This window comes from Schistocerca piceifrons, chromosome 3 (assembly GCF_021461385.2).
Source record: "Schistocerca piceifrons isolate TAMUIC-IGC-003096 chromosome 3, iqSchPice1.1, whole genome shotgun sequence".
NCBI lineage: Eukaryota > Metazoa > Arthropoda > Insecta > Orthoptera > Acrididae > Schistocerca > Schistocerca piceifrons.
In genome coordinates this window covers 196,196,330-196,219,505 of record NC_060140.1, presented here as the reverse complement: position 1 = coordinate 196,219,505, position 23,176 = coordinate 196,196,330, and the positions used below count along the sequence as shown (strand labels likewise).

Genomic DNA, 23,176 nt, shown 5'->3' with positions numbered 1-23,176 from the left:
TGATGTCGGGCGTAGTGCATACTCTGCTAATGCACAGTAAGTGGCGTGATATGCACACTGATGCGGTCTGTCATCGTGTACGGGTGCGCAGGTCCGAAGACTGTTTACAAGACGAAGCGTACACTCAATCGCTGCTAATTAGTTGGTCTTATATCCTGTTACAGAATGAATTAGGGGCAATGAATATGTAACAAAGCTTGTGCACGAGGCACCTCTCAAAGTATAGATAATCAGTTGGAAAGAATTATTACTGCCTGTGACATAATGTTGTCATTTATTTATCATATTCAATTGTATTGTAATATTACAAGTTTTCAATCTGTATATTGAGCAAGCAGTAAAGGAAACAAAAGAAAAATTCGGAGTAGGTATTAAAATTCATGGAGAAGAAATAAAAACTTTGAGGTTCGCCGATGACATTGTAATTCTGTCAGAGACAGCAAAGGACTTGGAAGAGCAGTTGAATGGAATGGACAGTGTCTTGAAAGGAGGATATAAGATGAACATCAACAAAAGCAAAACAAGGATAATGGAATGTAGTCTAATTAAGTCGGGTGATGCTGAGGGAATTAGATTAGGAAATGAGGCACTTAAAGTAGTAAATGAGTTTTGCTATTTGGGGAGCAAAATAACTGATGATGGTCGAAGTAGAGAGGATATAAAATGTAGGCTGGCAATGGCAAGGAAAGCGTTTCTGAAGAAGAGAAATTTATTAACATCCAGTATAGATTTAAGTGTCAGGAAGTCATTTCTGAAAGTATTCGTATGGAGTGTAGCCATGTATGGAAGTGAAACATGGACGATAAATAGTTTGGACAAGAAGAGAATAGAAGCTTTCGAAATGTGGTGCTACAGAAGAATGCTGAAGATTAGATGGGTAGATCACGTAACTAATGGGGAAGTATTGAATAGGATTGGGGAGAAGAGAAGTTTGTGGCACAACTTGACCAGAAGAAGGGATCGGTTGGTAGGACATGTTCTGAGGCATCAAGGGATCACCAATTTAGTATTGGAGGGCAGCGTGGAGGGTAAAAATCGTAGAGGGAGACCAAGAGATGAATACACTAAGCAGATTCAGAGGGATGTAGGTTGCAGTAGGTACTGGGAGATGAAAAAGCTTGCACAGGATAGAGTAGCATGGAGAGCTGCATCAAACCAGTCTCAGGACTGAAGACCACAACAACAACAACAACATTACAAGTTTGAAGATTAACATAGAACGAATCTGTAAAATTTTAGATTAACAGAGATAATACAATTCAAGCGATTGCGCCAGGTACTTTCCTTCCCAAATACTAAATTAGAATATATAAAAACTTAACAAATTAATGAATATCATATTTAAATCTATATGTTCATAACTTTGTTTTGAGATATTATTACTAATTTGTTAGCTTTCTAGCATACATCTAAAGTATTTATAAAGTTATAGTTGGTACTCGAATCTTACTGAATTAAAAAGACTGTGGTAATTTATTGTGAATTTATGGACTAAGTCTGCTTTATTCATGGGCCGTCGTCAACCTTTTCCGATATTTGCCTCTCCTGACAGTGTCCCTCTCCTTAGTTAAATTACTGCAAGCTAAAAGCAGTGGTCAGTAATCTAATCTCCTCCTTTACATGTGCACAATGTGTCGTCAGTTATACTGAACTATTTATAATAAGCTTTTGGTTTCCCATGGGCCGTTAACATGGCTGCAAGATTCGGTGATACTGGCTGATGGCTCTCGATCTTCCACCATAACCGAGTCCATCCAGCAAATATGAGGTAGCTACAACAGGAAAAACACAATTATCAGGAGTACAAAATAAGAAAGTGTTTCTTACTTAACTTTGTTGTAGTCCATGTTCTGTTGGCTGACAATTATAGAAGACGTGACTGAACTAAGGGTCAGTAGAATGACATAATTTACAAGTCACCAATCTTGTAGTGACGAATTAGTCTCTCGTAATCTTGAATGTCGAATCCGGTGAATTTGAAGACTAACTTGGCACTGGGCTACGAAGACTTGATGGGAGCAATGATTGAGCTGTAGACGATATGACTGACTAACATCGGCGCTGGCTGAACACTGAGAGTGGCTACGAACTGTAGATGTGCAGTTATGCCAAACACTCCTGCTACACATGAAGTGCCTCGCGGCGAGCGTAAGTACTGCGACTGGCTGTGTACTCTTTGGCTATCGCAGCCGTTCTTCTGTTACGTTTATCGAGAGAATCGCATCCGGCGGATCGAACTCTTAGGCGGCGGTGTGGTCCTATGACTGACGACATCACATTGGCAGCTTACTCTTTAAACGTTGCCGGATAGTAGGAAAATACTGTTTTCCGTTTCCCCGTTTTTAGTTCGTTGCCACTCAATCTTCCACTGGCTCCTTAACTCTTCTCTTAGTTTCTGCGTGTGACGTCATTCGGATACCAACGGTGTTGGAAACGACGAAATTTTGTACAACTGTATCACACCTCTACAAAGAAGATTGGGGATGCATTCATGAACTACAGATGTTAATACAGCATCTTGTGCAGGTTGTTAGGATAAATAAAATTACATTAAAAATGAATCCACTTGAAGTCTGTCGTCATCAGTACCGTGATTTCCCGTATTCTACACCTATGTTTGTCCTTCCTCATCAATTTTAAAGATCTGTTTCTTCGTTGCGAAACCACCCTGCAAACGTCTCTTATTTTATTCAGCCCTAAGGCGGTTAAGTTGTCTCACACTTCTGGTACTGAGTGATACGGTAAGTGTTAAGACACTGCAGAATAACTTTCATGATGCCAGATGGAGCTGTAAAGGGCAAAAACTACAGGGAGAGACAGAGACTGCAAATACATTCAACAAATCATCGAGGATGTTGGGTCTACCAAGTGAATGGTCCAATTCGACAAGGCGAAATTTACACTGAAATTTTTCACGCAGGAGGACTACACTCAATGAAACGCACCGTCATACTTTTATTGCTTAGGCACACTGCAAGTATTTAAAAGAAATGTTAAAGTTACTCATTCCTGCCGCTTATAACAGCGGTCTGTACAATCCTTCCCGCCCAACGCGCGAACCGGTGAACAAGCAGACGCAGCCGTGACAAGAGAACGCAGCGCCGCGTAACGCGAAGTCAAAAGTGCACAGAAATGAATTTTAAGCATTTAAATCATACCAAAAATGTCCCAAATCATTAATTTTTTGAATAACGTGCTGTTAATATCGACAGATGTTTCAGGTTACGCAAGTGGCTAGCAGAAGAAAGACAATCAAAGCCGTGTATGATGTCACATTACAGACGACTTCCATCTATCGGAACTTCAACTTGTTGACAAGAAATATTTTATAGCCATATCTGTAGCACAGCTCCTATGATAATTTCTGAATAATGTATGTTTTACTAACAATGAAACAGTTGTTCGTTTATTCATTCTACTCGTCATAAAAATTGGATGACGAAATCAAACATTTTCCTCGCACCGGGTACACCTGTTAAAAGAAAGTTTAATGCCTTCAGTCACGTCACGGTAATTAGTAGTTTTATAAGAGCAGCTGAACGGAAAGGACAGTGTCTTGAAAGGAGGGCATAAGATGATCATCAACAAAAGCAAAACGAGGGTAATGGAATGTAGTCGAATTAAATCGGGTGATGCTGAGGGAATTAGATTAGGAAATGAGACACTTAAAGTAGTAAATGAGTTTTGCTATTTGGGGAGCAAAATAACTGATGATGGTCGAATTACAGAGGATATAAAATGTAGGATGGCAATGGCAAGGAAAGCGATTCTGAAGAAGAAAAATTTGTTAACATCGAGTATAGATTTAAATGTAAGGAAGTCGTTCCTGAAAGTATTTGTATGGAGTGTAGCCATGTATGGAAGTGAAACGTGGACGATAAGTAGTTTAGAAAAGAAGAGAATAGAAGCTTTTGAAATGTGGTGCTACAGAAGAATGCTGAAGATTAGATGGGTAGATCACATAACTAATGAGGAGGTATTGAATAGAATTGGGGAGAAGAGGAGTTTGTGGCACTACTTGACTAGAAGAAGGGATCGGTTGGTAGGACATGTTCTGAGACAACGATGGATAACCAATTTAGTATTGGAGGGCAGCGTGGAGGGTAAAAATCGTAGAGGGAGACCAAGAGATGAATCCACTAAGCAGATTCAGAAGGATGTATGTTGCAGTAGGTACTGGGAGATGATGAAGCTTGCACAGGATAGAGTGGCATGGAGAGCTGCATCAAACCAGCCTCAGGACTGAAAACCACAACAGCAACATTTAGATAGAACTGGAATTAAGTAAGACATGGTTCTAATGGCTCTGATCCCTATGGGACTCAACATCTGAGGGTATCAGTCCCCTAGAACGTAGAACTACTTACACCTAACTAACCTAAGTACATCACACACATCCATGCCCGAGGCAGGATTCGAACCTGCGACAGTAGCGGTCGCGCGTTCTCAGACTGTAGTGCCTAGAACCGCTCGGCCACCCCGGCCGGCCGAGTAAGAAATGTTCGTGGCCTTTGTTCTGCATCATGTGCTGCGTACCAGGCATAAGTGATCAAAGTGGTAAAATGTGATAATTCAAACAAACACTGCTGAAGTGACTGAACTTTAACAGCAAACCTGAAATGATAAAGAGCTGTCGGAAATTATACTCTCTCAAAAATTTCTGATAAACCTTTACACTGTAGGAAAGCTTTTCTATCGAGAGCCTGAATCACACTATTAGGTTCTGGTGGAATCTGAATTATATATCTTTCGTCGCCCTCTTGATGACAGAGGTATCGTTATTTCCAGACCAAGAGTCCAACAAAAGCAATGCATTATTTTCTGGAAATAGTAAGGAGAAGTTTCGGATGTAACATTGAACATTATTCTTTCCAATTTTTCCAGAGTTTGCAACATCTGTTACAAGATTTTTGCAAAGGAATAGTCCTTTTCTTAAAGTTTTGGTCATAATTTGCCTTTGTGTTTGAAGACACAGATAAAGCTGCGGATAGTTATCACTGGCTTTCTTGTATACAAATGTGTCATAGCATCCATCGACTGCAACTGCGGAAGAGACTGTGTCTTTTTTTCGCTCGAAATGATAAAATTCAGTTTTCACGAAACCTGACTGATCTCCCTCCGTAAGGTGGTTTTGATGAGCAGTTCTAAATCTTTCGAATAGTATTTCTTTCGCAGTTTTGCGATTAGTCAAACGGCTTTGCACACTGCTTAAGTTTAAGCGTTTTCTTCTTCTTTCATTTAAGCAAAAATTTTACAACCTTTGGTTTCTTGCTGAAAGCTGTCGCGGTAAATGTTTTCTTTGGCCTTGCAATGTATCCTTTTTATTGTTTCTGGGCTTTAAAGAGCACAACAGTAATCGATCGAACTACAATTCGTCGTATCGTCCGAGTTGTTTTTTGTTTATTCTCACGTTTCCACAATCTCTACCGAACATCTGACATCATTGGAATGAATGTCCAAGAAATTAAGTAGCAACACATATGTAGGTCCTTAGCAGAAGTATGTGATTTCGATTACATACCATGTTCTTCATATTTCATACTTGTAAGACTGAAAACATTACTGTGAATCTCATGGACTTGAACAAAGACATATTATTAGCAACGTATACTAAGAAATCAAACAGAAGATTAATTCAGTTTTATCTCCATTGCTAATACTTAGCAATACTTCAAAAGTAATTGCTAATTATTATGAAAATTAAAAGAAATGCAGATTCGAGCGTATAGTAACTGGCAACTATTCTGTCAGAAAAACTATCAACGAAAACTAATTTTCGCTTTAAAAATTACAATCGCGTTGTGCCTTGTTATATGTTTACCAATGTGCCGACAACCAAGGTTAGTGCCCGTCCTGTTGCGCATGCGCTGTCAACCACAGGCACAGCAGGGGCGTACATCTATCCAGCCACTTGGCGAGCTACGAATTTTGGATATCTCAAAATATGTGCATTGGGGCTTAGCAGCTAAAGTTTTCACATTGTGTTTCTTTCGGTGTATTCTTCCCATACAAAAAATTTCAGGGCAGGTTTCGACATGTCGGATTGCACAGTTCCCTTTTAGGTCTTACTTTGAAATAATGACACAGGAGAGGAAGCTGTAGTGGTCTGCATCAAACCACTAAGGAGACTGATGACGCTGTTGTAAAATGAGAGTAGCAAATACGAATACTGCAGTTGCTCGCAAAAGCGTCTGCTATGCGGTTTCCTTTACAGGATAATCCTTTCGAAGAATCTGCCTTCCACTCACCTTCCAACTAACTTATTTTATGTGATCGTCTCATATGATACCACTTCGTGCTATTACTCGTACAGTTTGCAGTCTGACGTCCTCAAAATTTCCACACTAATCTTTTTACCACACTGAAATACGTGTTTGGATTCACCCTTCAATACATATGACAATCTCGTCGATATATCCTTAGTTGACTATGTAATTTGACAAGGAGATAAGTGGTGTGTTTCATTAGTGACAATGTAGTCTACGTGCCATGTACCCTTTTCTTTCTCCTGCTTCATCACAAGTGTAAACGTGGACTACTCTTGGTGAATTCAGTCTGTCCTTCTGATACATGCGCCGCATGTGCTGTCGAAAATTTGGCTACTTTCTACTTAGGGCTATCACCGATTCTCAGTTACTAATGTGACATGGCGAGCGACTGTTTTCAATCAGATACGTGATCTCCGAGGCTTTAGCTCGAATATTCCGGCAATTAAAAATCAATATTTTGAGAATCTCTCACTGCCGATTTATTACACAATCTGTTGAAATAACTGGTTTTTCTGAACCTTATTTTTGTACTTGAGCTCTCAGAATTATGCGTAATTTAAAAAAGCATGTTTATTCAGTACTTAGCCTGGTACCTGAGTGGCTGTCGCTTGCCTATCCAGGGTCATTTTGAAGTCCAACTAACACCAAAAAAAGCCCGCCCGGTTGGCCGTGCAGTCTAACGCACTGCTTTCCGGGCGGGAAGGAGCGCCGGTCCCCGGCACGAATCCGCCCGGTGGATTTGTGTCGAGGTCCGGTGAACCGGCCAGTCTGTGGATCGTTTTTAGACGGTTTTCCATCTGCCTCGCCGAATGCGATCTGGTTCCCCTTATTCCGCCTCAGCTCCACTATGTCGGCGATTGCTGCGCAAACAAGTTCTCCATGTTCGCGTACACCACAACCATTACTCTACCACAAAAAGGGGTTAGACTCGTCTGGTGTGAGACGTTCCCTGGGGGGTCCACCGGGGGCCGAATCGCACAACCATCCTGTGTTCGGTGTGGGGCGGTGGAGGGGTGAAGTGGACTGCTATAGTCGTCGTGGGGTTGTGGACGACTGCAACTGCGGCGGGGACGGAGCCTCTCCGTCGTTTCTAGGTCCCCCGTTTAACGTAACATAACATAACACCAAAAAATCATAATGAAGAAAGTCAAAGGAAGCCTGGATCGCTTTCTACTTTTATTCCGATTACTGTTTGGAATTCTAACGGAGTTCATCTTCAGGTACTGATATAATAAAAGATTAAACAGGTGAACATTAGTCATTTGATGATAGAACACTAAGAAAAAGATTGCATACAACAGTAGTATGCAAATAAAAATGAAACATCAAATTTGATTCACAGTAATTACAGTATGATTATATATATGTCACGTTACAATAAGCTGCGTACAATCTTACTCCTTTCTCCGCATTTAATAGATACGGGAAAAAGTTTCGAAAAGGTCTGAAATTATGTGAAAGGAAATCGCTAAGTGCTCTCATTCTCAAGTGTAGCCGTCGCAATTTGCGAACCGTGAGGTATACAGCCTCATGACACGTACATAGTTTATAGCTTTAAAACCTGATACGTTGTGTTAAATCCCTGACACAAGAGAACACCTTTTAATGGGTAGACTATAACAGGTTTTTAAATTTGTAAACTACTCCAATAATTATACAAAATATTAAAATATTGTGTTTGTTGCCCCTGGAAGGCATTAGATGGCGACTTTCAACCATACATCGTTTTGCTATTTAGCAACATGGAATAGTCTGAAGATTATCACTGGCAACAGTCGAGATCATTAATCCGACGTAATATAAAAAGTGAGAGACGATATTTGTGTGGCTTTATTGTATCAAAATGATTACGGAGGTCTCAGACATGATTCTTCAATCACGCCAAAGAAGACTGCCTGCGGAAGCAGCCAGCGCCAGCGCGTCCGCGACGCGTCCTCTCACGACGGCGCTTCGAGAGCGTCTGCCGACGACGCGCGCCGAGAGCCGACGGGGTGGAGCTTCGGGGCCTCCCCTGCGGCGTTCGGCAGCGCTCGGCTCTTTCCGTCGACAATGCGCATACGTAATAATCGATGCGCCATGCAGCGGCGCAGCGTCCCTCGTGGCGGCCGGGAGGGGGAAGCGGCCGGACAGCCCCCTTTCCGTATTTTCGCCACCCCCACCCTCCTAGTCGGGCGCGGGCCCCTAGCGTCGCGGCGGCGGCGATGCACTGTGCGTGCTGTGACGTCACGTGGTCGGCGGGGCGGCCCGCACGCAGCGACGCCAGGGGCAGGACGCGCCAGCCGGGCAGCCGACGTCGCCGCCGCCTCCGCCTCCACCGCACGTGCGGCCGCTGTGTGCGTGCGCCGAACCGAGCCGCGCCGATGCCCGTGTGAGAGGCACCGCGCACCGACAGTGGACAGCCGACACTCGTCATGGATATCTTAGGTAGGCTCAGTCACTTGAAACTCTTCTCTCAGTTCGTGCCATAAGTAAGTGAACGCGGCTCTGCCAATACCGCATCTCGCTATTTTGTGCGCTTCTTCAATATACAACAATATCTCCAGTTACTTGCACTCGAACAAAACTTTTTACAATGAAGTATCTGCAAGGATGATACCTGAAATTACATTGGGACCAGTCAGGTACCCCAGAAACATTTAGCTGAATATTTCTTACATTTGTATTCGAAAAAGGCCCATTATTATTATTGAACTTAGACCTTAACGATGTCTTGTTAAGTAAAAAAGACGGCTCGCTTGAGCAATTGGCTATGATCGAAATCCTGTCGCATATATGACTCTCAGTAGACATCATAATAAAAGGTATTGTCTGAATCCAGAAACAAAGCCATTTTCAGTGGACCACCTTTAGTAATTACAGAGAAAAATCTTAATCTGTAGTTTAGAAAATTATCTGCTTAGGTTAATTCAGCTGCCAGTGTCTTTACTTTTTCTCCGTTTTACAGAACCGTTAATAGTTTTTGGAAGCTTTTGTTGAGACAGAGAAGTTTACCGCAACTTTTCGATTGTTCTTTGGATACTTAAACTGTGTATGTGTGTGTAGCATGCATAGTTTTATTTTCTGAAGTAAGAGACAATGTTCAAAAGTCCTTAAGAAGTCAGTATTTTACGAAATCAATTTTAAATATCCTTAAACGACTCAAAATGTTGGAATGACGTGACGCACATACACGGTGATATATAGGCTAATCGGATATAGGGTGTTTTTCAGAATTAAATACATTTATAATAATGTAATAGTAACACCAACTTCCTAGAATATATTGGGCTTAGTAAATTTAGCAAGTTATTTCCTAATGTTATTTACTGGTAATGACTAACCTCCAAACAATACCTCTCAGCTTCGATAAGAGCTCCATAAGAAAGTATATTTGATGAGTGACCATAAATTTGTAGTGGTTCTGAAACATGAAGTAAATTTCTAAAACTGTGACAGTGTGTCTATTTCATGATAATACACTCGCCGTATTTCGAAAATAAATGCATTAAGGAAAACATAATCTTACAAATTCTTTCATAATCATCGTAAGGTGAAATTATTACATTAGTCGACTTGGTTTCCACAAGCAGTACCCTCAGCACACGAGCCGCTATTCTTAATATGTGTTTTCACCTCTGAATTGCAAGGTTAAATTGATTGGAACGAAAGAGCCTCTCCGTTGAGTTACGGTGGGCGAACCCTTTCATTCCGCACTGCGGGGTTCCGCTAATACCCCGTATCGATTTAATTAGCCGCCTGGGTTACAAGTTACACCAACATTCGATTGGGAACTTAGGATAATATGGACGCCAGAGAGGTAAAGTTTCCTCACACTGCATCAAGTAGACTTCCTGGAGAGACCAAACGAAGTACTAAGAGAGGTGAAGTTTTAGTACTACTCCTCTATGAATTATATATTTCTCTATGGTGAATTCTTGTCGTCCCGGAAAATGAATTGCACAGTTTCTTAATTTTATTGCCCACGGATACACATCCGTAAGGGCTACATATAGATTTTCTTTTACTGAAGGTTAAATTTTATACTACTTACTACTATAAAACAACGGTAGCTTTCAGTATTCGGTTATGATATTATCGTTTCAGGTATGTGCTGTACAGCGGAAGCACACTACTAACGCGAAGCTAAATCCGTTGCAGTCTCTTACAAGTCTCGACATGAGATCTTACAGCAATAATTCGTACTGATCTTGTGCATAAACAGCAGCAATTTCAACTATTTGCTTCAAACACGTACAGTTTTAGGCATAGTTTATCAGATTTAATGTGGATGGCATAATGAGATCTACATGAACCTAATTAATTCATTAACGGATGCCATTCGTGGAGGTGAAACCCACAAATTTTGCTTTGTTTGCAACATTCCCTTTCGTCACAGTGCTAAGCTACTTCATCGTATATCAAATTCTTGCTCTTCGAATCTGTTTATATTTATTATCTGACTATCTCACAAATTTCTCAAATTGTCGTAAGAAATTAATAAGAAATAAGCGCACTTATCTGCGCTATTTTATACGCTGCAGGAGAAGTCGTGTACCAAAGATCTCTGAACTAACAGAGGTTAAAAAGCAAACAGCAAAAAATAACGCAGAGACATTCTTAACGCAACACTTCTTGGCCACGCCCATCGAACTGGTGCGACAGACATTCGATCTGCAACCCGGTCGCATAGCGCAACTCCGGCGTACAACTCAGATATCGGCGAGAACTGAACACAAACTGTCTAAAGAATTTCCCTAAACGTGTTAAAGTATCGCTGATATTTCGATTCTTATCGTTCTAAAAGTAGTTTTAGTTGATCTTGTGACGATGTAGTGAAAACTACACGAAAGACTGTAACGCCAAATGCTTATAAACAGTAATTTATGGTTTTTCTGTATATAATCATTTTTTTACGATTCAAAACACCTTTCATTCTTACTGATTTGTTTGAGTACTCAACAGCTTTCTCATACAAGTAGTAAAACGCCACGTTAACCACACCTGATGATAAAAATATCTTCAAAAGCATATACTGTGAGGAATATGTTATTGCTAGACTCTCGGCCAATTTGACCTGCATGTTTCATACATTTGTTCAATGACCACATTTGCGGAAGCTGTTTGCCACCATTCGCTTTCTCCTATGAATGCTACTGATTAAGCTGTGCAAGGGAGTGTGTGCCGACATTTGAAACGTACGAGCGAACCGGGAGAAGTGACACAATGATTCAGATGTAGAGTTCGTAATATTAATAATCGCCGTAACAGGAGGAAGAAGGAAGATTAGAATGTTACATTTTAGCATTTCCTCTATGTGCAGGTCATTAGAGGCGGAGCACTAATTTGGATTAGAATGCCAATAGTCCGTGACCTACACGATCCGCTATTCGTCCTAGGTGATTTCCGAAAATCACTAAAAACATAAATCACATAAACTGGGATTGTGATGCTCAAATATCTGTCCACCTGTCATGGTTTGATCTTTGTATGAAGTACCAAAATCTCAGACACTGGGATGTTTCACGTGATGAAGCCAGGGTGAATCGTTTCCCCAGTCCTGCTCCAGGTGAGCTACTGGTCAGTCTGAAATGACTTTAGTCAGTTCCACCCACGGTTCAAGAGCAGGACGCAAATAGTGGTAGAGTGTAACTTGAAATCGGACCTGGCAGGATCCCTAATTGATAAGAGAATAGTCCAGAAAAGGCAGAGTTTTGATTTCAAGTTCCAACCCAACGCATAGCTCTCAATCTGCCGTGATACTGAAATTCATTCCTACTTGTGTCTACTGAAGAGAACACATAGAAGAAACATGCAGGTCAATTTGGCGCTCTTTAGTGAACTGAAAAGAAAACTACTTTTTTCCCGGAATAATGTACTCGTCCACTTGCTGAGGCTTACGGTAAACTAATGGAACTGCAAGGAAACTTCACACCGGTTATTCAGTTAACCTTTGTACTTGCACAGTGTGCTGCTCTTGGAGAGTATATGTCAATTTTGTGTTACAGTTTTGAACAAATCTTGAGGATAGAAAGTGGGTTACCGAGTAAAAACTAGTGGGTTGTATTTAAAAAAGAGTTTCTGCTGTTCGTATGTTCCTATCGAAGAAAATTACAAAGAGACAATCATGCTCATTAATGTCCCCCTGATATCTAAATAATATTTGCTTCACGCATTTCTTATTTCTCTTCTGGACGGAAAGTTGCTTGGCGTAATCAAAATATATAGGACACATTATGCAAGATTGTCCTCTTCTGCTGTGGAATCATAGAGGAGCACGTCTACAGATTAGGTCTTTGAATAGGGCCCTAGGATTTCAGGTGCCTCATATGAAAGGAATGTTGCTGAAGAAAGACAGAGATACGTAATCGAATCCAGTGACATTGCCATGTTGCAATTGAATCGAGTGACATTGCCCCATTATAATTATCATCAGCCTTCCTGTAACATGAATATCTGGCTAGAAGGACTGAAGCGAAACGCGGACATCAAAGAGTCCTCTGTGACGGTATTGCGTGATACATGCCTTGCGTCAGTGTACTGGTAAGGCTCCTACGTCATAACAACATGGAATCTCCAAGGCGCCCCTTCCCACGCTGGTGTTGCATATAGCCGTCCGGTTTTCAGATACCTGGCGAAGTGCTGCAGTCGTTGTTTTCTATTGGCTATTTATATTCTCTTGCAGCTGTAATTAGTGTAATGTCAAGGTTCTTTAGCTAGAGGGCTTGTGCTTAAAAGGATTCTATACCACTACCTTTAGTTATCGAGCAGGTTCTGTTCGTTGCGATTTCTCCACCTCTAGTCAACGTAAATTTAATTATTTTTCTTTTATCTTTCCACACACGGATATGACGAAGGTTACGTGAGAGGGAAAAAAAGAGTCATATATGAAGGAAATTTTCATTCTGCATAGGTAAATTGCCTGTTGGGCCAAAAAATAGAAATTATCGAGAAACGGTGAGACGCATCCATGGCTGGAACGACGCTGTGTGTCACATGACCTGCGTACAATCACTGGATACAATACTTAGGACAGTCCCCACAAAAATAAATTATCAGGAAACGACAATCGCACAGCACGTAAATCACAGCTAGAAACTACGCTGTCAGTTACATAGTTTGCAGTCTATTCACTGGAACGGGTACTTAGCTATCCCAATGGACGCATTCTTTGCCAGTTTCGATTTTGCACGCTCCTGACTCTGCAGAATACGTTTCGTTAAACCTTATGATTGCCTCTCGTTGTGTCTCCCGTAGTCGAATAACCGTATTTGACTGTGCTAATACGTGGTCCGAGATGTATACAGAAGCTGGATGTCACGTAAGAATGGCAGATGAAATGTAAAACTCCAGACCTGAGACATAAAAGAGAAATACAATTTTATTCCTCTCAAATAAATTTCGTCATATGTGTGTGTGGAAAGAGACACGAAAAATCACGACGGTTACGTTGACTATAAGTAGATAAATCGCTACAAACGGAACCTGCTTATAAATACATAACCTCTAGGTAAGGAACCTTGACGTTAAACTGACTACAGCTAAAGCACAAAATAACCAAAAGTCACCAGAAAATGATGAATGTGAGCTATAGGTATTAATGTAGCACAGATAAACACACATTCCTGCCCCATATAAAATCACAAATAGCTCTATATATTTGTTTATATTCCTGAATCAGAGACCGGCGCTCTTTTTAGAAAAGGCACCTCCGCTTTTAAAGGATTTTGGAGTATGGGTTTTTCTTCCAAAAACCCGAAGGAAAACACGACGGACGTAGTGAATTCAGAAAGTAATTTACACACGTCGTCCCACGTTAAAACCACTGCGCAACACGAATGGCTCATTGCCCGAAGAGAGCACATGTACCAGGTCTCCTGCATGCAGTTCTAATGGGGTACAGATAAGAGGTTATTTTGCTCTTTCAAATCGTAGTTCTCGAGGTTTACGTTTGGTCTGCCATTCTTACGTCGCATTTGGCCAAACAAGTATCCAGCTAAGATGCAGTGAGCGAGTGAAATGCCGCTGCAACTGGAAACTTAGTCAAGGTACGTGGGACGTATGATTTTTGTGGACTAAACGTCTAAATTGCACATATATTTACAGCGAAATTCTACTGGTATACGCACCAAGTCCAATGTCAGGTCCAGCCGCAGTGAAATGGTGCGAGATATTTGACCAAGGCTGCACAGCAGCGAGTTATGCTAATCGGAAAGAAAGCAGGGTCTCACACCACGCAATTTCCATCTTTTTTGGAAGCTGGCAGACCGTCAGGGGATAAAGAGACTTTCCATTGATGGGGGACGTGGACACATCGGTTCTCGAATGGCTCCGTGACCGAGGAGTGAATGTCGTCGAAGAATCGAGCGACTAGTAGAACGTTCCGGCTGTTGTTTACAGAAATTTGCTGACTATGTCGAATAATAATATCGCGTATCTATGTCACATTCAATAAAAGTGACATGACGAACCAAAGAATGTGTAACGTATTTCTTCAAGCCCCTTCATGCTTTCCAAAGTACATCTCTCTAGTCGCTGTAGAAGTGTTATAATAGTTCCTATATGAGGACACAAGATAAACCTCACTTTCCGTGAAAGTTCTCTGTACTAAAACGTTGGTAATACATTAATGGCAATAATGTACGTCTTATACCCTTCTGGGACCCTTTTTATCAAGTTGTTTGTCCGCCCTGTGAGGAACTGACGTCAAGCTGCAGTAACACTGAAATTTCCAGAATGAATTTTCACTGCGCAGTGCAGTTTGCGCTGATGTGAATCTGCCTGGCATATTAAGCCTATGTGCCTGATCTAGACACGAACGCAGGACATTTGCCTGTCGCGTGCAAATCTTCTAAATTGTAACACAGCGGTTGTCTGTTGTGAACTGAGAAACGTCTGAGGCTAACTAAACAATATTGTCAAATAGCATTACAGCACTTGCAAGCTATCATTGCTTGATTAAAATCAGGTTCCTCGCCAGTTATCTGTTTTACACTGTCTCAAAACCGATATTCTTTCGCCTCTGATTGCCAGTCACACACAGCACGAAAGTGGATAAAAGATCATATATATATATATATATATATATATATATATATATATATATATATATATATATATATATATATATATACTCCGAATAAATAGTACGTTAATTGACGAGCCCTGCATAACCTCCTCCACTACATTATTTGTTCGATGTCTACACGAGCTCGTAAGATACGTCGTACCTTAACACATACTACATCCGTCCGCCTCAAGAGCTGTTGTCTTACTGCCTTAACCGTTGAGGTACCTCTAAAGGTGAGCTCCATACCAGACAAGTAACACCGATGTTCTTCAACCGACTGAGCTATCCACGCTCACCTCACGAACCGTCGTCACGAGAGAGCTACTGGCTGAAATAAAGCTTTGAAGGTCGGTATGAGTCGTGCCCGGATGACTCACTCGGTAGACCATTTGCCCACAAAAAGCAAAGACTCTGGTTTCGACTCCCAGTCCGGCACACATACCTAATACCTAAAATTTGGCTACGAGACATTCGAAACACGTCGTTGACTAATTTTACTGCCTAAGTGAGACTGTATCCTGCACTATCTCGCAGGTTTCCTCTGTGTGACTGATTAATGAAGTTCTTTCAGGTTTCCAGACAAGTTGTTGCTTCCGTTTTATTCGCCATATTACGACAACCGACGCAGTAGTCTTCAGCAGATGCTGCGAGTTGAGCAGCTAAGTTTAAATTTAAACAAGGCTAGGGATGCCTCACACATTTCTCTGAGATCTCGTCGGCTATGAGGATGTGATCAGATCTGGGAAACGCTGCGTTGTATCCACTGGGCAAGAAGACTCCACCCGTTTAAGAGCAGAGTTTGCGGGGTTGCCTGCAAAGCAGGCGCATGTGGCAGGCTACGTGATAATATCGGTCCGACGTAGAGGAGTCGCAGTGGCGAGCCAGAAGGCTGGCTCTGAGCACTATGGGACTCAACTGCTGAGGTCATTAGTCCCCTAGAACTTAGAACTAGTTAAACCTAACTACCCTAAGGACATCACAAACATCCATGCCCGAGGCAGGATCCGAACCTGCGACCGTAGCGGTCTTGCGGTTCCAGACTGCAGCGCCTTTAACCGCACGGCCACTTCGGCCGGCCGAGCCAGAAGGAGCCGACGTCGTCGCACCGTATTGCAGCGCAGATCACATGGACGGAATGAGAGCTTTGCTCATTCCGCTTCTTGCTGTCGAGAATTTATGGGGCTGCACCAACCGACGACTGAAGATCGAGATGGAGAGTCAACTGAACTGGAGAGCCGGCAGGTCTACTTCAGCCAGGCACGATACCGTGCCAGCTAATACTAAGATCGCCACCATCAGTCTTCAATGGCTACGAGTCGCTCGCCAAATTCATAACCAAGCGATTGTATTTAGACTTTGATACCAAGTTATCAGTTGACGAATATTGTGTCTTTAGTCGATGATCTTCAGAAGTGTGTCAACTACTGCATGTCCTTTAGTCGGTAATATACAGAGGGTATAACACCGTAAGAAAAGCATGATTGAAAACAAGTGCTTATGGTAGCCAAACCTGTCAGTGGCGTTGCTCTGGTTCACCTCGAACGGATCCTGTGTAATATCCTCAATATGTTCAAAGTGGCGCTCAAAAGACTGATCAGTGTAGTTGTGACTGCATTATGTCAGAGCCAATTGAAATAGAATGTGAGCTTATTGTTGGTGCGCGTATGGTGAGTGCTTCAGGAACAAAGGTAGCTGAGGTGTTCTGTGATTCAGTAGAACAGTATGGAGGGTTTATACTGCATGCGGAGAAGGCAGAATAACATATGGTAGCCAAGCCTGCTGAAAATGGCTCAAATCGCTGTGAGCACTATGGAACTTAACATCTGAGGTTGTTAGTCCCCTAGAACTTAGAACTACTTAAACCTAACTAACCTAAGGACATCACACACATCCATGCCCGAGGCAGGATTCTAACCTGCGCTAAGTCATGCCGCGGACGAACGTGTGTGTTCAGTGAACGTCACGGACGGTCATTGAAGATGATTGTGACAAAAAATGTGAGGACGACAGCCCTAAAGTCACTGCAGACCTGAATGTCGCACTCATGAAACCTGTCAGCACCAAAACAACCTCTCATTAGTGCTGCAAATGCCTCTAACAGAAACCGTAGTGCCGAAACCATAAAACCTAGACTAAGTAGCAATGGAAGAAAGTCATTTAACCATAAGAGTCTTGTTTCACACTGCTTACAACTTCTGGAACAGTTTCCGTCCCGAAAGCGAAATATGGCGGGGGTTCGGTGATGGTTTGAGCAGCCGTATCGTGCAATTCCATGGGCCCCATTGTTACTCTGCAAAGTCGCATTACTGCCATTGATTATGTGACAATTGTGGCTGATAAAGTCCGTCCTACGATACAAAAAAAAAAGTTCAAATGTGTGTGAAATCTTATGGAACTCAACTGCTAAGGTCTTCAGTTCCTAAGCTTACACACTACTTAATCTAAATTATCCTAAGGACAAACACACACACCCATGCCCGAGGGAGGACTCGAATCTCCGCCAGGATCAGCCGCACAGTCCATGACTGCAGCGTCTGATACCGCTCAGCTAATCTCGCACGGCTACGATACAAAACTTGATTCTCAATGGTGACGCTGTGCTCGAAGACGACAGCGTCGTTGTTCACACATCTTGGATTCGTTTTGTGACACAAGGATGAATTGCTTCATCTCCTCTGGCCACCACAGTCAGCAGACCTCAGTATTATTGAGTCTTTGTCGTCTACTTTGGTAGTATTCCGTTATTTTTGTCCACCACTTTTGTATTGTGAACTGATACAATATTTTATGCGAGACCCTCAATAAAGCGGAGAGAAAGGACATTTCCCGAAAAATTAGTGCACCCTCCAAAAAACAAAACAGCGTCAAAGGGAGTGATGGGCATCGGGAGTTGAACTCGGGTAAAATGGTGGACGAAGCAGTAATAGTTTACAGTCTGTTTGACGTCCAGGCAGTGGACACATGAAGCAGCAAAACTTGCTGCATCTGATGACCACTGGGTCGGTACTTACAATTTTGTGCACGAAATGAAAACAACTTGGCTGTCTCCTATGTGCTGGCAAATTATTGGTTATCCGAGCAGTTTTTATTTTTGTTTTTGTATTTGTTGGTCCTTGGGCTAAACTATTTAGCCAGTGCATAGTATTTTTATTATATACAGCATAGTCATTATAAATTACGTGAATACTAGTTAAACTTCATGATACATTTTGTAGATTCATACTTTCAACGCAATCCATGTATCACAACTTCTCACGCTGTATCCTTTGTGTCTGACTGGATATCCGCTTCGTGCAGAAGTACGGTAACACTGACTTATTCCGTAGTGCACAGCTGCCGTAACAGGTCTTACCATATTGGGGGTTCCTGCCCTGTTCAAGGCTCTGAGGAACTCGTGGCGAGTCTGTTGCCACGTCAAGATCTTAGTATCACGTGGTTGAGCTCTGCCGTTTTAGTTGGGTGTGCTTCACAGTACCGAGGTAGCTGAGCTTTCATTCTATAAACATGTGAAGGATACCAGCCGTTGCCTTTTTTTAAAAAAAATCTTTAGTCATCAAAACCAGTATCATCCAAAGTAACCCACCACCTAAGACATTGGTTGGTCGAAGTTACATACAAAATTACAAATTTTCAGCAGCATTTACCAAGACTCTACTTATTGTTAGTGTCAACTACAGGATGGGAGGTTAGTTACTCTATAGGTATTCCTACTATTTGACCTACTGTTAACCTACCATGCTATCTACTCTATCCTACTCTACTAACAACTACATCCTGCAGCGTTACAAGTGTGCCAGCAGAATACAAACCTACTTTTCTTGGCCGTTCCCACCGAGCTAATCCCAGTGGGCGTGCCCCTGGCACTGGACTGGCCTTAACTGGAAATCATTGCAGGTCTTTTTGAAATATCCTACTATCTATTTCCTACTAGTAATTTTATCTACTAAGTCATAATCGGTGTGCTGTGTCTATAGTCGGTAAGTTCGCACCCTCCCCCTAGTCCTGGACGCGACGGATCCCGATCGTCATGGCGGTCGGCCAGTACGCATCCTGGCGGAATGGTTTGGTGCGTAATGTCACGTTTTGGCACTTTAGTTACTCTATCTCCCTACGATATTCTCTCAGGGCTTTGGCGGATGCCTCGCTGGCTAATTTATCGATGATAATGAAGGTGACTGGGTTTCTAATTAGATGGAAGGTATCTGCATTTGGCAGTGAATTCCTTAACTCAGTGGCAATGTCGTCGAAAATGGGACTCTCGTAGACCGCGTGGTCCGGTGTACCTATCCCGGCACCACAGTAACACGAGGGTGTCGCTCTTTTCCCGAAACGGCAGAGATATGCCTGGTACAGGCCATACCCTGTGATGAAGTGCAGCAGTCCCTTACTAGGCTGAAAATGCTTCATTCTCAATCGTTCTTTGATGTTTGGTAATAGTTGGTGTGTTCTTCTCCCTGTCTCATCCCCATCCAAGATTTCTTGCCAAAGTTCCATCCCCCTTCTTTTGGCCCGCATCTCGTGGTCGTGCGGTAGCGTTCTCGCTTCCCACGCCAGGGTTCCCGGGTTCGATTCCCGGCGGGGTCAGGGATTTTCTCTGCCTCGTGATGGCTGGGTGTTGTGTGCTGTCCTTAGCTTAGTTAGGTTTAAGTAGTTCTAAGTTCTAGGGGACTTATGACCACAGCAGTTGAGTCCCATAGTGCTCAGAGCCAGCCCTTCTTTTGATTGATGATTTATCCCCCACTCTGACCCCCATAATGTTCCCGGTTTTTTCGATCTGCCCCTTTTTTACCCAGTACCTTGCGGCCAGCTCCCTGATTTTTACATCTAGGGGGCACAGCCACATGAGAATCAACAATGCTCCCCCAGGAGATGTACGGTAGGCCCCGACCGAGCACAATAGCATGTTCCGCTGCACTCTCCTCACGACCATAGCAGGAACGACCCTCGTGAGCCTGTGAGCCCAGACTCCGGACCCGTAGCCCACGATGGAGGCGAGGATTGTGTTGTGGTACAACTTGATGAAGTTTGGTGGGAGATGAAATCGCCTATGACCTAGCGTAATGAGGTTATTTAGTACCTCTAGTGACCTAAGTGTTGTAACTTCAATGTGCCGGGCGAAGCTCCATTTCGCATCTACTCCTAAGTATCATGCTTCCCGACTACGTATTACTGGTGTGCCATCTATCCTGACTGTAGCGTTTCTCCCCGATTGGCCTTTTAAGAGTAAGTAGGTGAGATCTACTACGTCTGTGACCGTACTCGAAGGAATTGCGTCTGTACAAAAAAATAATGGCTCTGAGCACTATGGGACTTAACATCTGAGGTCATCAGTACCCTAGAACTTAGAACTACTCAAACCTAACTAACCTAAGGACATCACACATCCATGCCAGAGGCAAGATTTGAACCTGTGACCGTAGCAGTCGCGCGGTTCCAGACTGAAGCGCCTAGAACCGCTCGGTCATAACGGCCGGTGCGTCTTTACACCAGCAGCGTAATCTGTACGTGTAGTGTAGTAAGGTCGGCCGTAAACCACACTTTGTTTCGCCAGGTGATCCGTCAGCTTGTTGAATGAGATGCCGTGCGTGGAGCAGCATGCCCGCTGGGCAGAAGAGCGCTCCTCTGGACGGGGCGGTCCCGCCCTTGTTATGTGGAGTGGTGGGTCTCGGACCACGTGCCGCGGTTGTGTCCCGGCGACCCCGGCCGCTCTTCCGCTTTCTGCGTCGCCTTCCACTCCAAGGCGACGTCGCGTCGCCGGCAGTCCACGCCGCCCCACGCCACGCACTTTGGCCGTAAGCGCCGCACTGCGCCTGTGGGCCGCTCCGAGCCGAGGCCGTGAATTCAATTTGGCGCTGGATGTGGGAGGTGGGGCTGCGAGGGGTGGGGTGGGGTGCTGTGGGTGCCCTCAAAGGGGTGGCCAGGGGGAGGGGCAAGGGGCGTGGCCACTCGATATCCTGCGCGGCGCTCCCCACGTCTTGATTACCACGCCGACGGCTGCCAAGGCTCCGCTCTGACTTATCGACCCGCCAATAGCAGGAGCACTCAATAAGTAAAGAGGCACGGGACGCTAAAGACGGAGTGTTGCCGTTTAAACGTCTTTCGATATCGAAGTCATTAGAGAAACAGCTCTGGCTGTGCTAGAATCGCACGGAGGTCGCCTGAAATGATTTAGGGAAATCGTACAGGTCCGAAATCAGAATAACAAGATTTGATTTGGGGTCCCATATTTTATATTAGTTTACACTACTGGAAAATGCGCCAGATAGATTTAAAGCGAATAAAAATTTCCTATTTGGATAGAAAAGGTTGTGGATTGCAAGGGAAGTTCAGTATCGTTGCGGGACTCAGATTTACATATCGAGATGAACGCAACAGCGTTGGCCACCCACAGCTAGGCGGCGTAGACTTGGCTTCACTTAGCTAGACCCTCTGCGGCCTAAAATAGAAGGAAAGCGTGCGCGCTTTCCTAGTTCAGTTGCGTTCTACATCAGCGGCTACTTGACTACTCCACAATTCACACTTAAGTACCTGACAGAGGGTTGTTCAAACTACCTTCAGACTATTTCTCTCTCCGTTCCCCTCTCTAAAAGAACATGGGAAAAATGAACTCTTAAATCTTTCTGTACTTGCTCTGGTTCCCTTTGTTTTCTACATCTACATCTACATCCATACTCCGCAAGCCACCTGACAGTGTGTGGCGGAGGGTACTTTGAGAACCTCTATCGGTTCTCCCTTCTATTCCAGTCTCGTACTGTTCGTGGAAAGAAAGATTGTCGGTATGCTTTTGTGTGGGCTCTAGCCTCTCTGCTTTTATCCTCATGTTCTATTCGCGAGATATACGTAGGAGGGAGCAATATACTGCTTGACCATTCGGTGAACGTATGTTCTTGAAACTTCAACAAAAGGCCGTACCGAACTACTGAGCGTCTCTCCTGCAAAGTCTTCCACTGGAGTTTATCCATCATCTCCGTAACGCTTTCGCGATTACTAAATGATCCTGTAACGAAGCGCGCTGCTCTCCGTTGGATCTTCTCTATCTCTTTTATCAACCCTATCTGGTACGGATCCCACACTGGTGAGCAATATTCAAGCAGTGGGCGAACAAGTGTACTGTAACCTACTTCCTTTGTTTTCGGATTGCATTTCCTTAGGATTCTTCCAATGAATCTCAGTCTGTCATCTGCTTTCCCTACGATCAACTTTATATGATCATTCCATTTTAAATCACTCCTAATACCTACTCCCAGATAATTTGTGGAATTAACTGCTTCCATTTGCTGACCTGCTATAGTGTAGCTAAATGATAAACGATCTTTCTTTTTGTGTATTCGCAGCACATTACACTTGTCTACATTGAGACTCAATAGCCATTCCATGCACCATGCGTCAATTCGCTGCAGATCCTCCTGCATTTCAGTAAAGTTTTCCATTGCTACTACCTCTCGCTACACCACAGCATCATCCGCAAAAAGCCTCAGTGAACTTCCGATGTCATCCACAAGGTCATTTATGTATATTGTGAATAGCAACGGTCCTACGACACTCCCCTGCGGCACACCTAAATCACTCTTACTTGGGAAGACTTCTCTCCAATGAGAATGACATGCTGCTTTCTGTTATCTAGGAACTCTTCAATCCAATCACACAATTGGTCTGATAGTTCATATGCTCTTACCTTGTTCATTAAACGACTGTGGGGAACTGTATCGAACGCCTTGCGGAAGGCAAGAAACACGGCATCTACCTGGGAACCCGTGTCTATGGCCCTCTGAGTATCGTGGACAAATAGCGCGAGCTAGGTTTCACACGATCGTCTTTTTCGAAACCCATGCTGATTCCTACAGAGTAGATTTCTAGTCTC

The 23,176-nt window shown here is 43.3% G+C and overlaps 1 protein-coding gene across 1 annotated transcript in view; it reads left to right on the top strand.

Moving 5' to 3' along the window:
* Positions 1 to 8,564: 8,564 nt before the first annotated feature.
* The window catches only part of LOC124788337 (complexin), a 723,750-nt gene continuing 709,138 nt past the window's right edge, over positions 8,565 to 23,176 (top strand). The window contains exon 1 of the mRNA XM_047255595.1: positions 8,565 to 8,693. Within this exon, the coding sequence (XP_047111551.1) occupies positions 8,681 to 8,693 (13 nt within the window). The 5' untranslated portion in view covers positions 8,565 to 8,680. The remainder of the gene's footprint in view (positions 8,694 to 23,176) is intronic.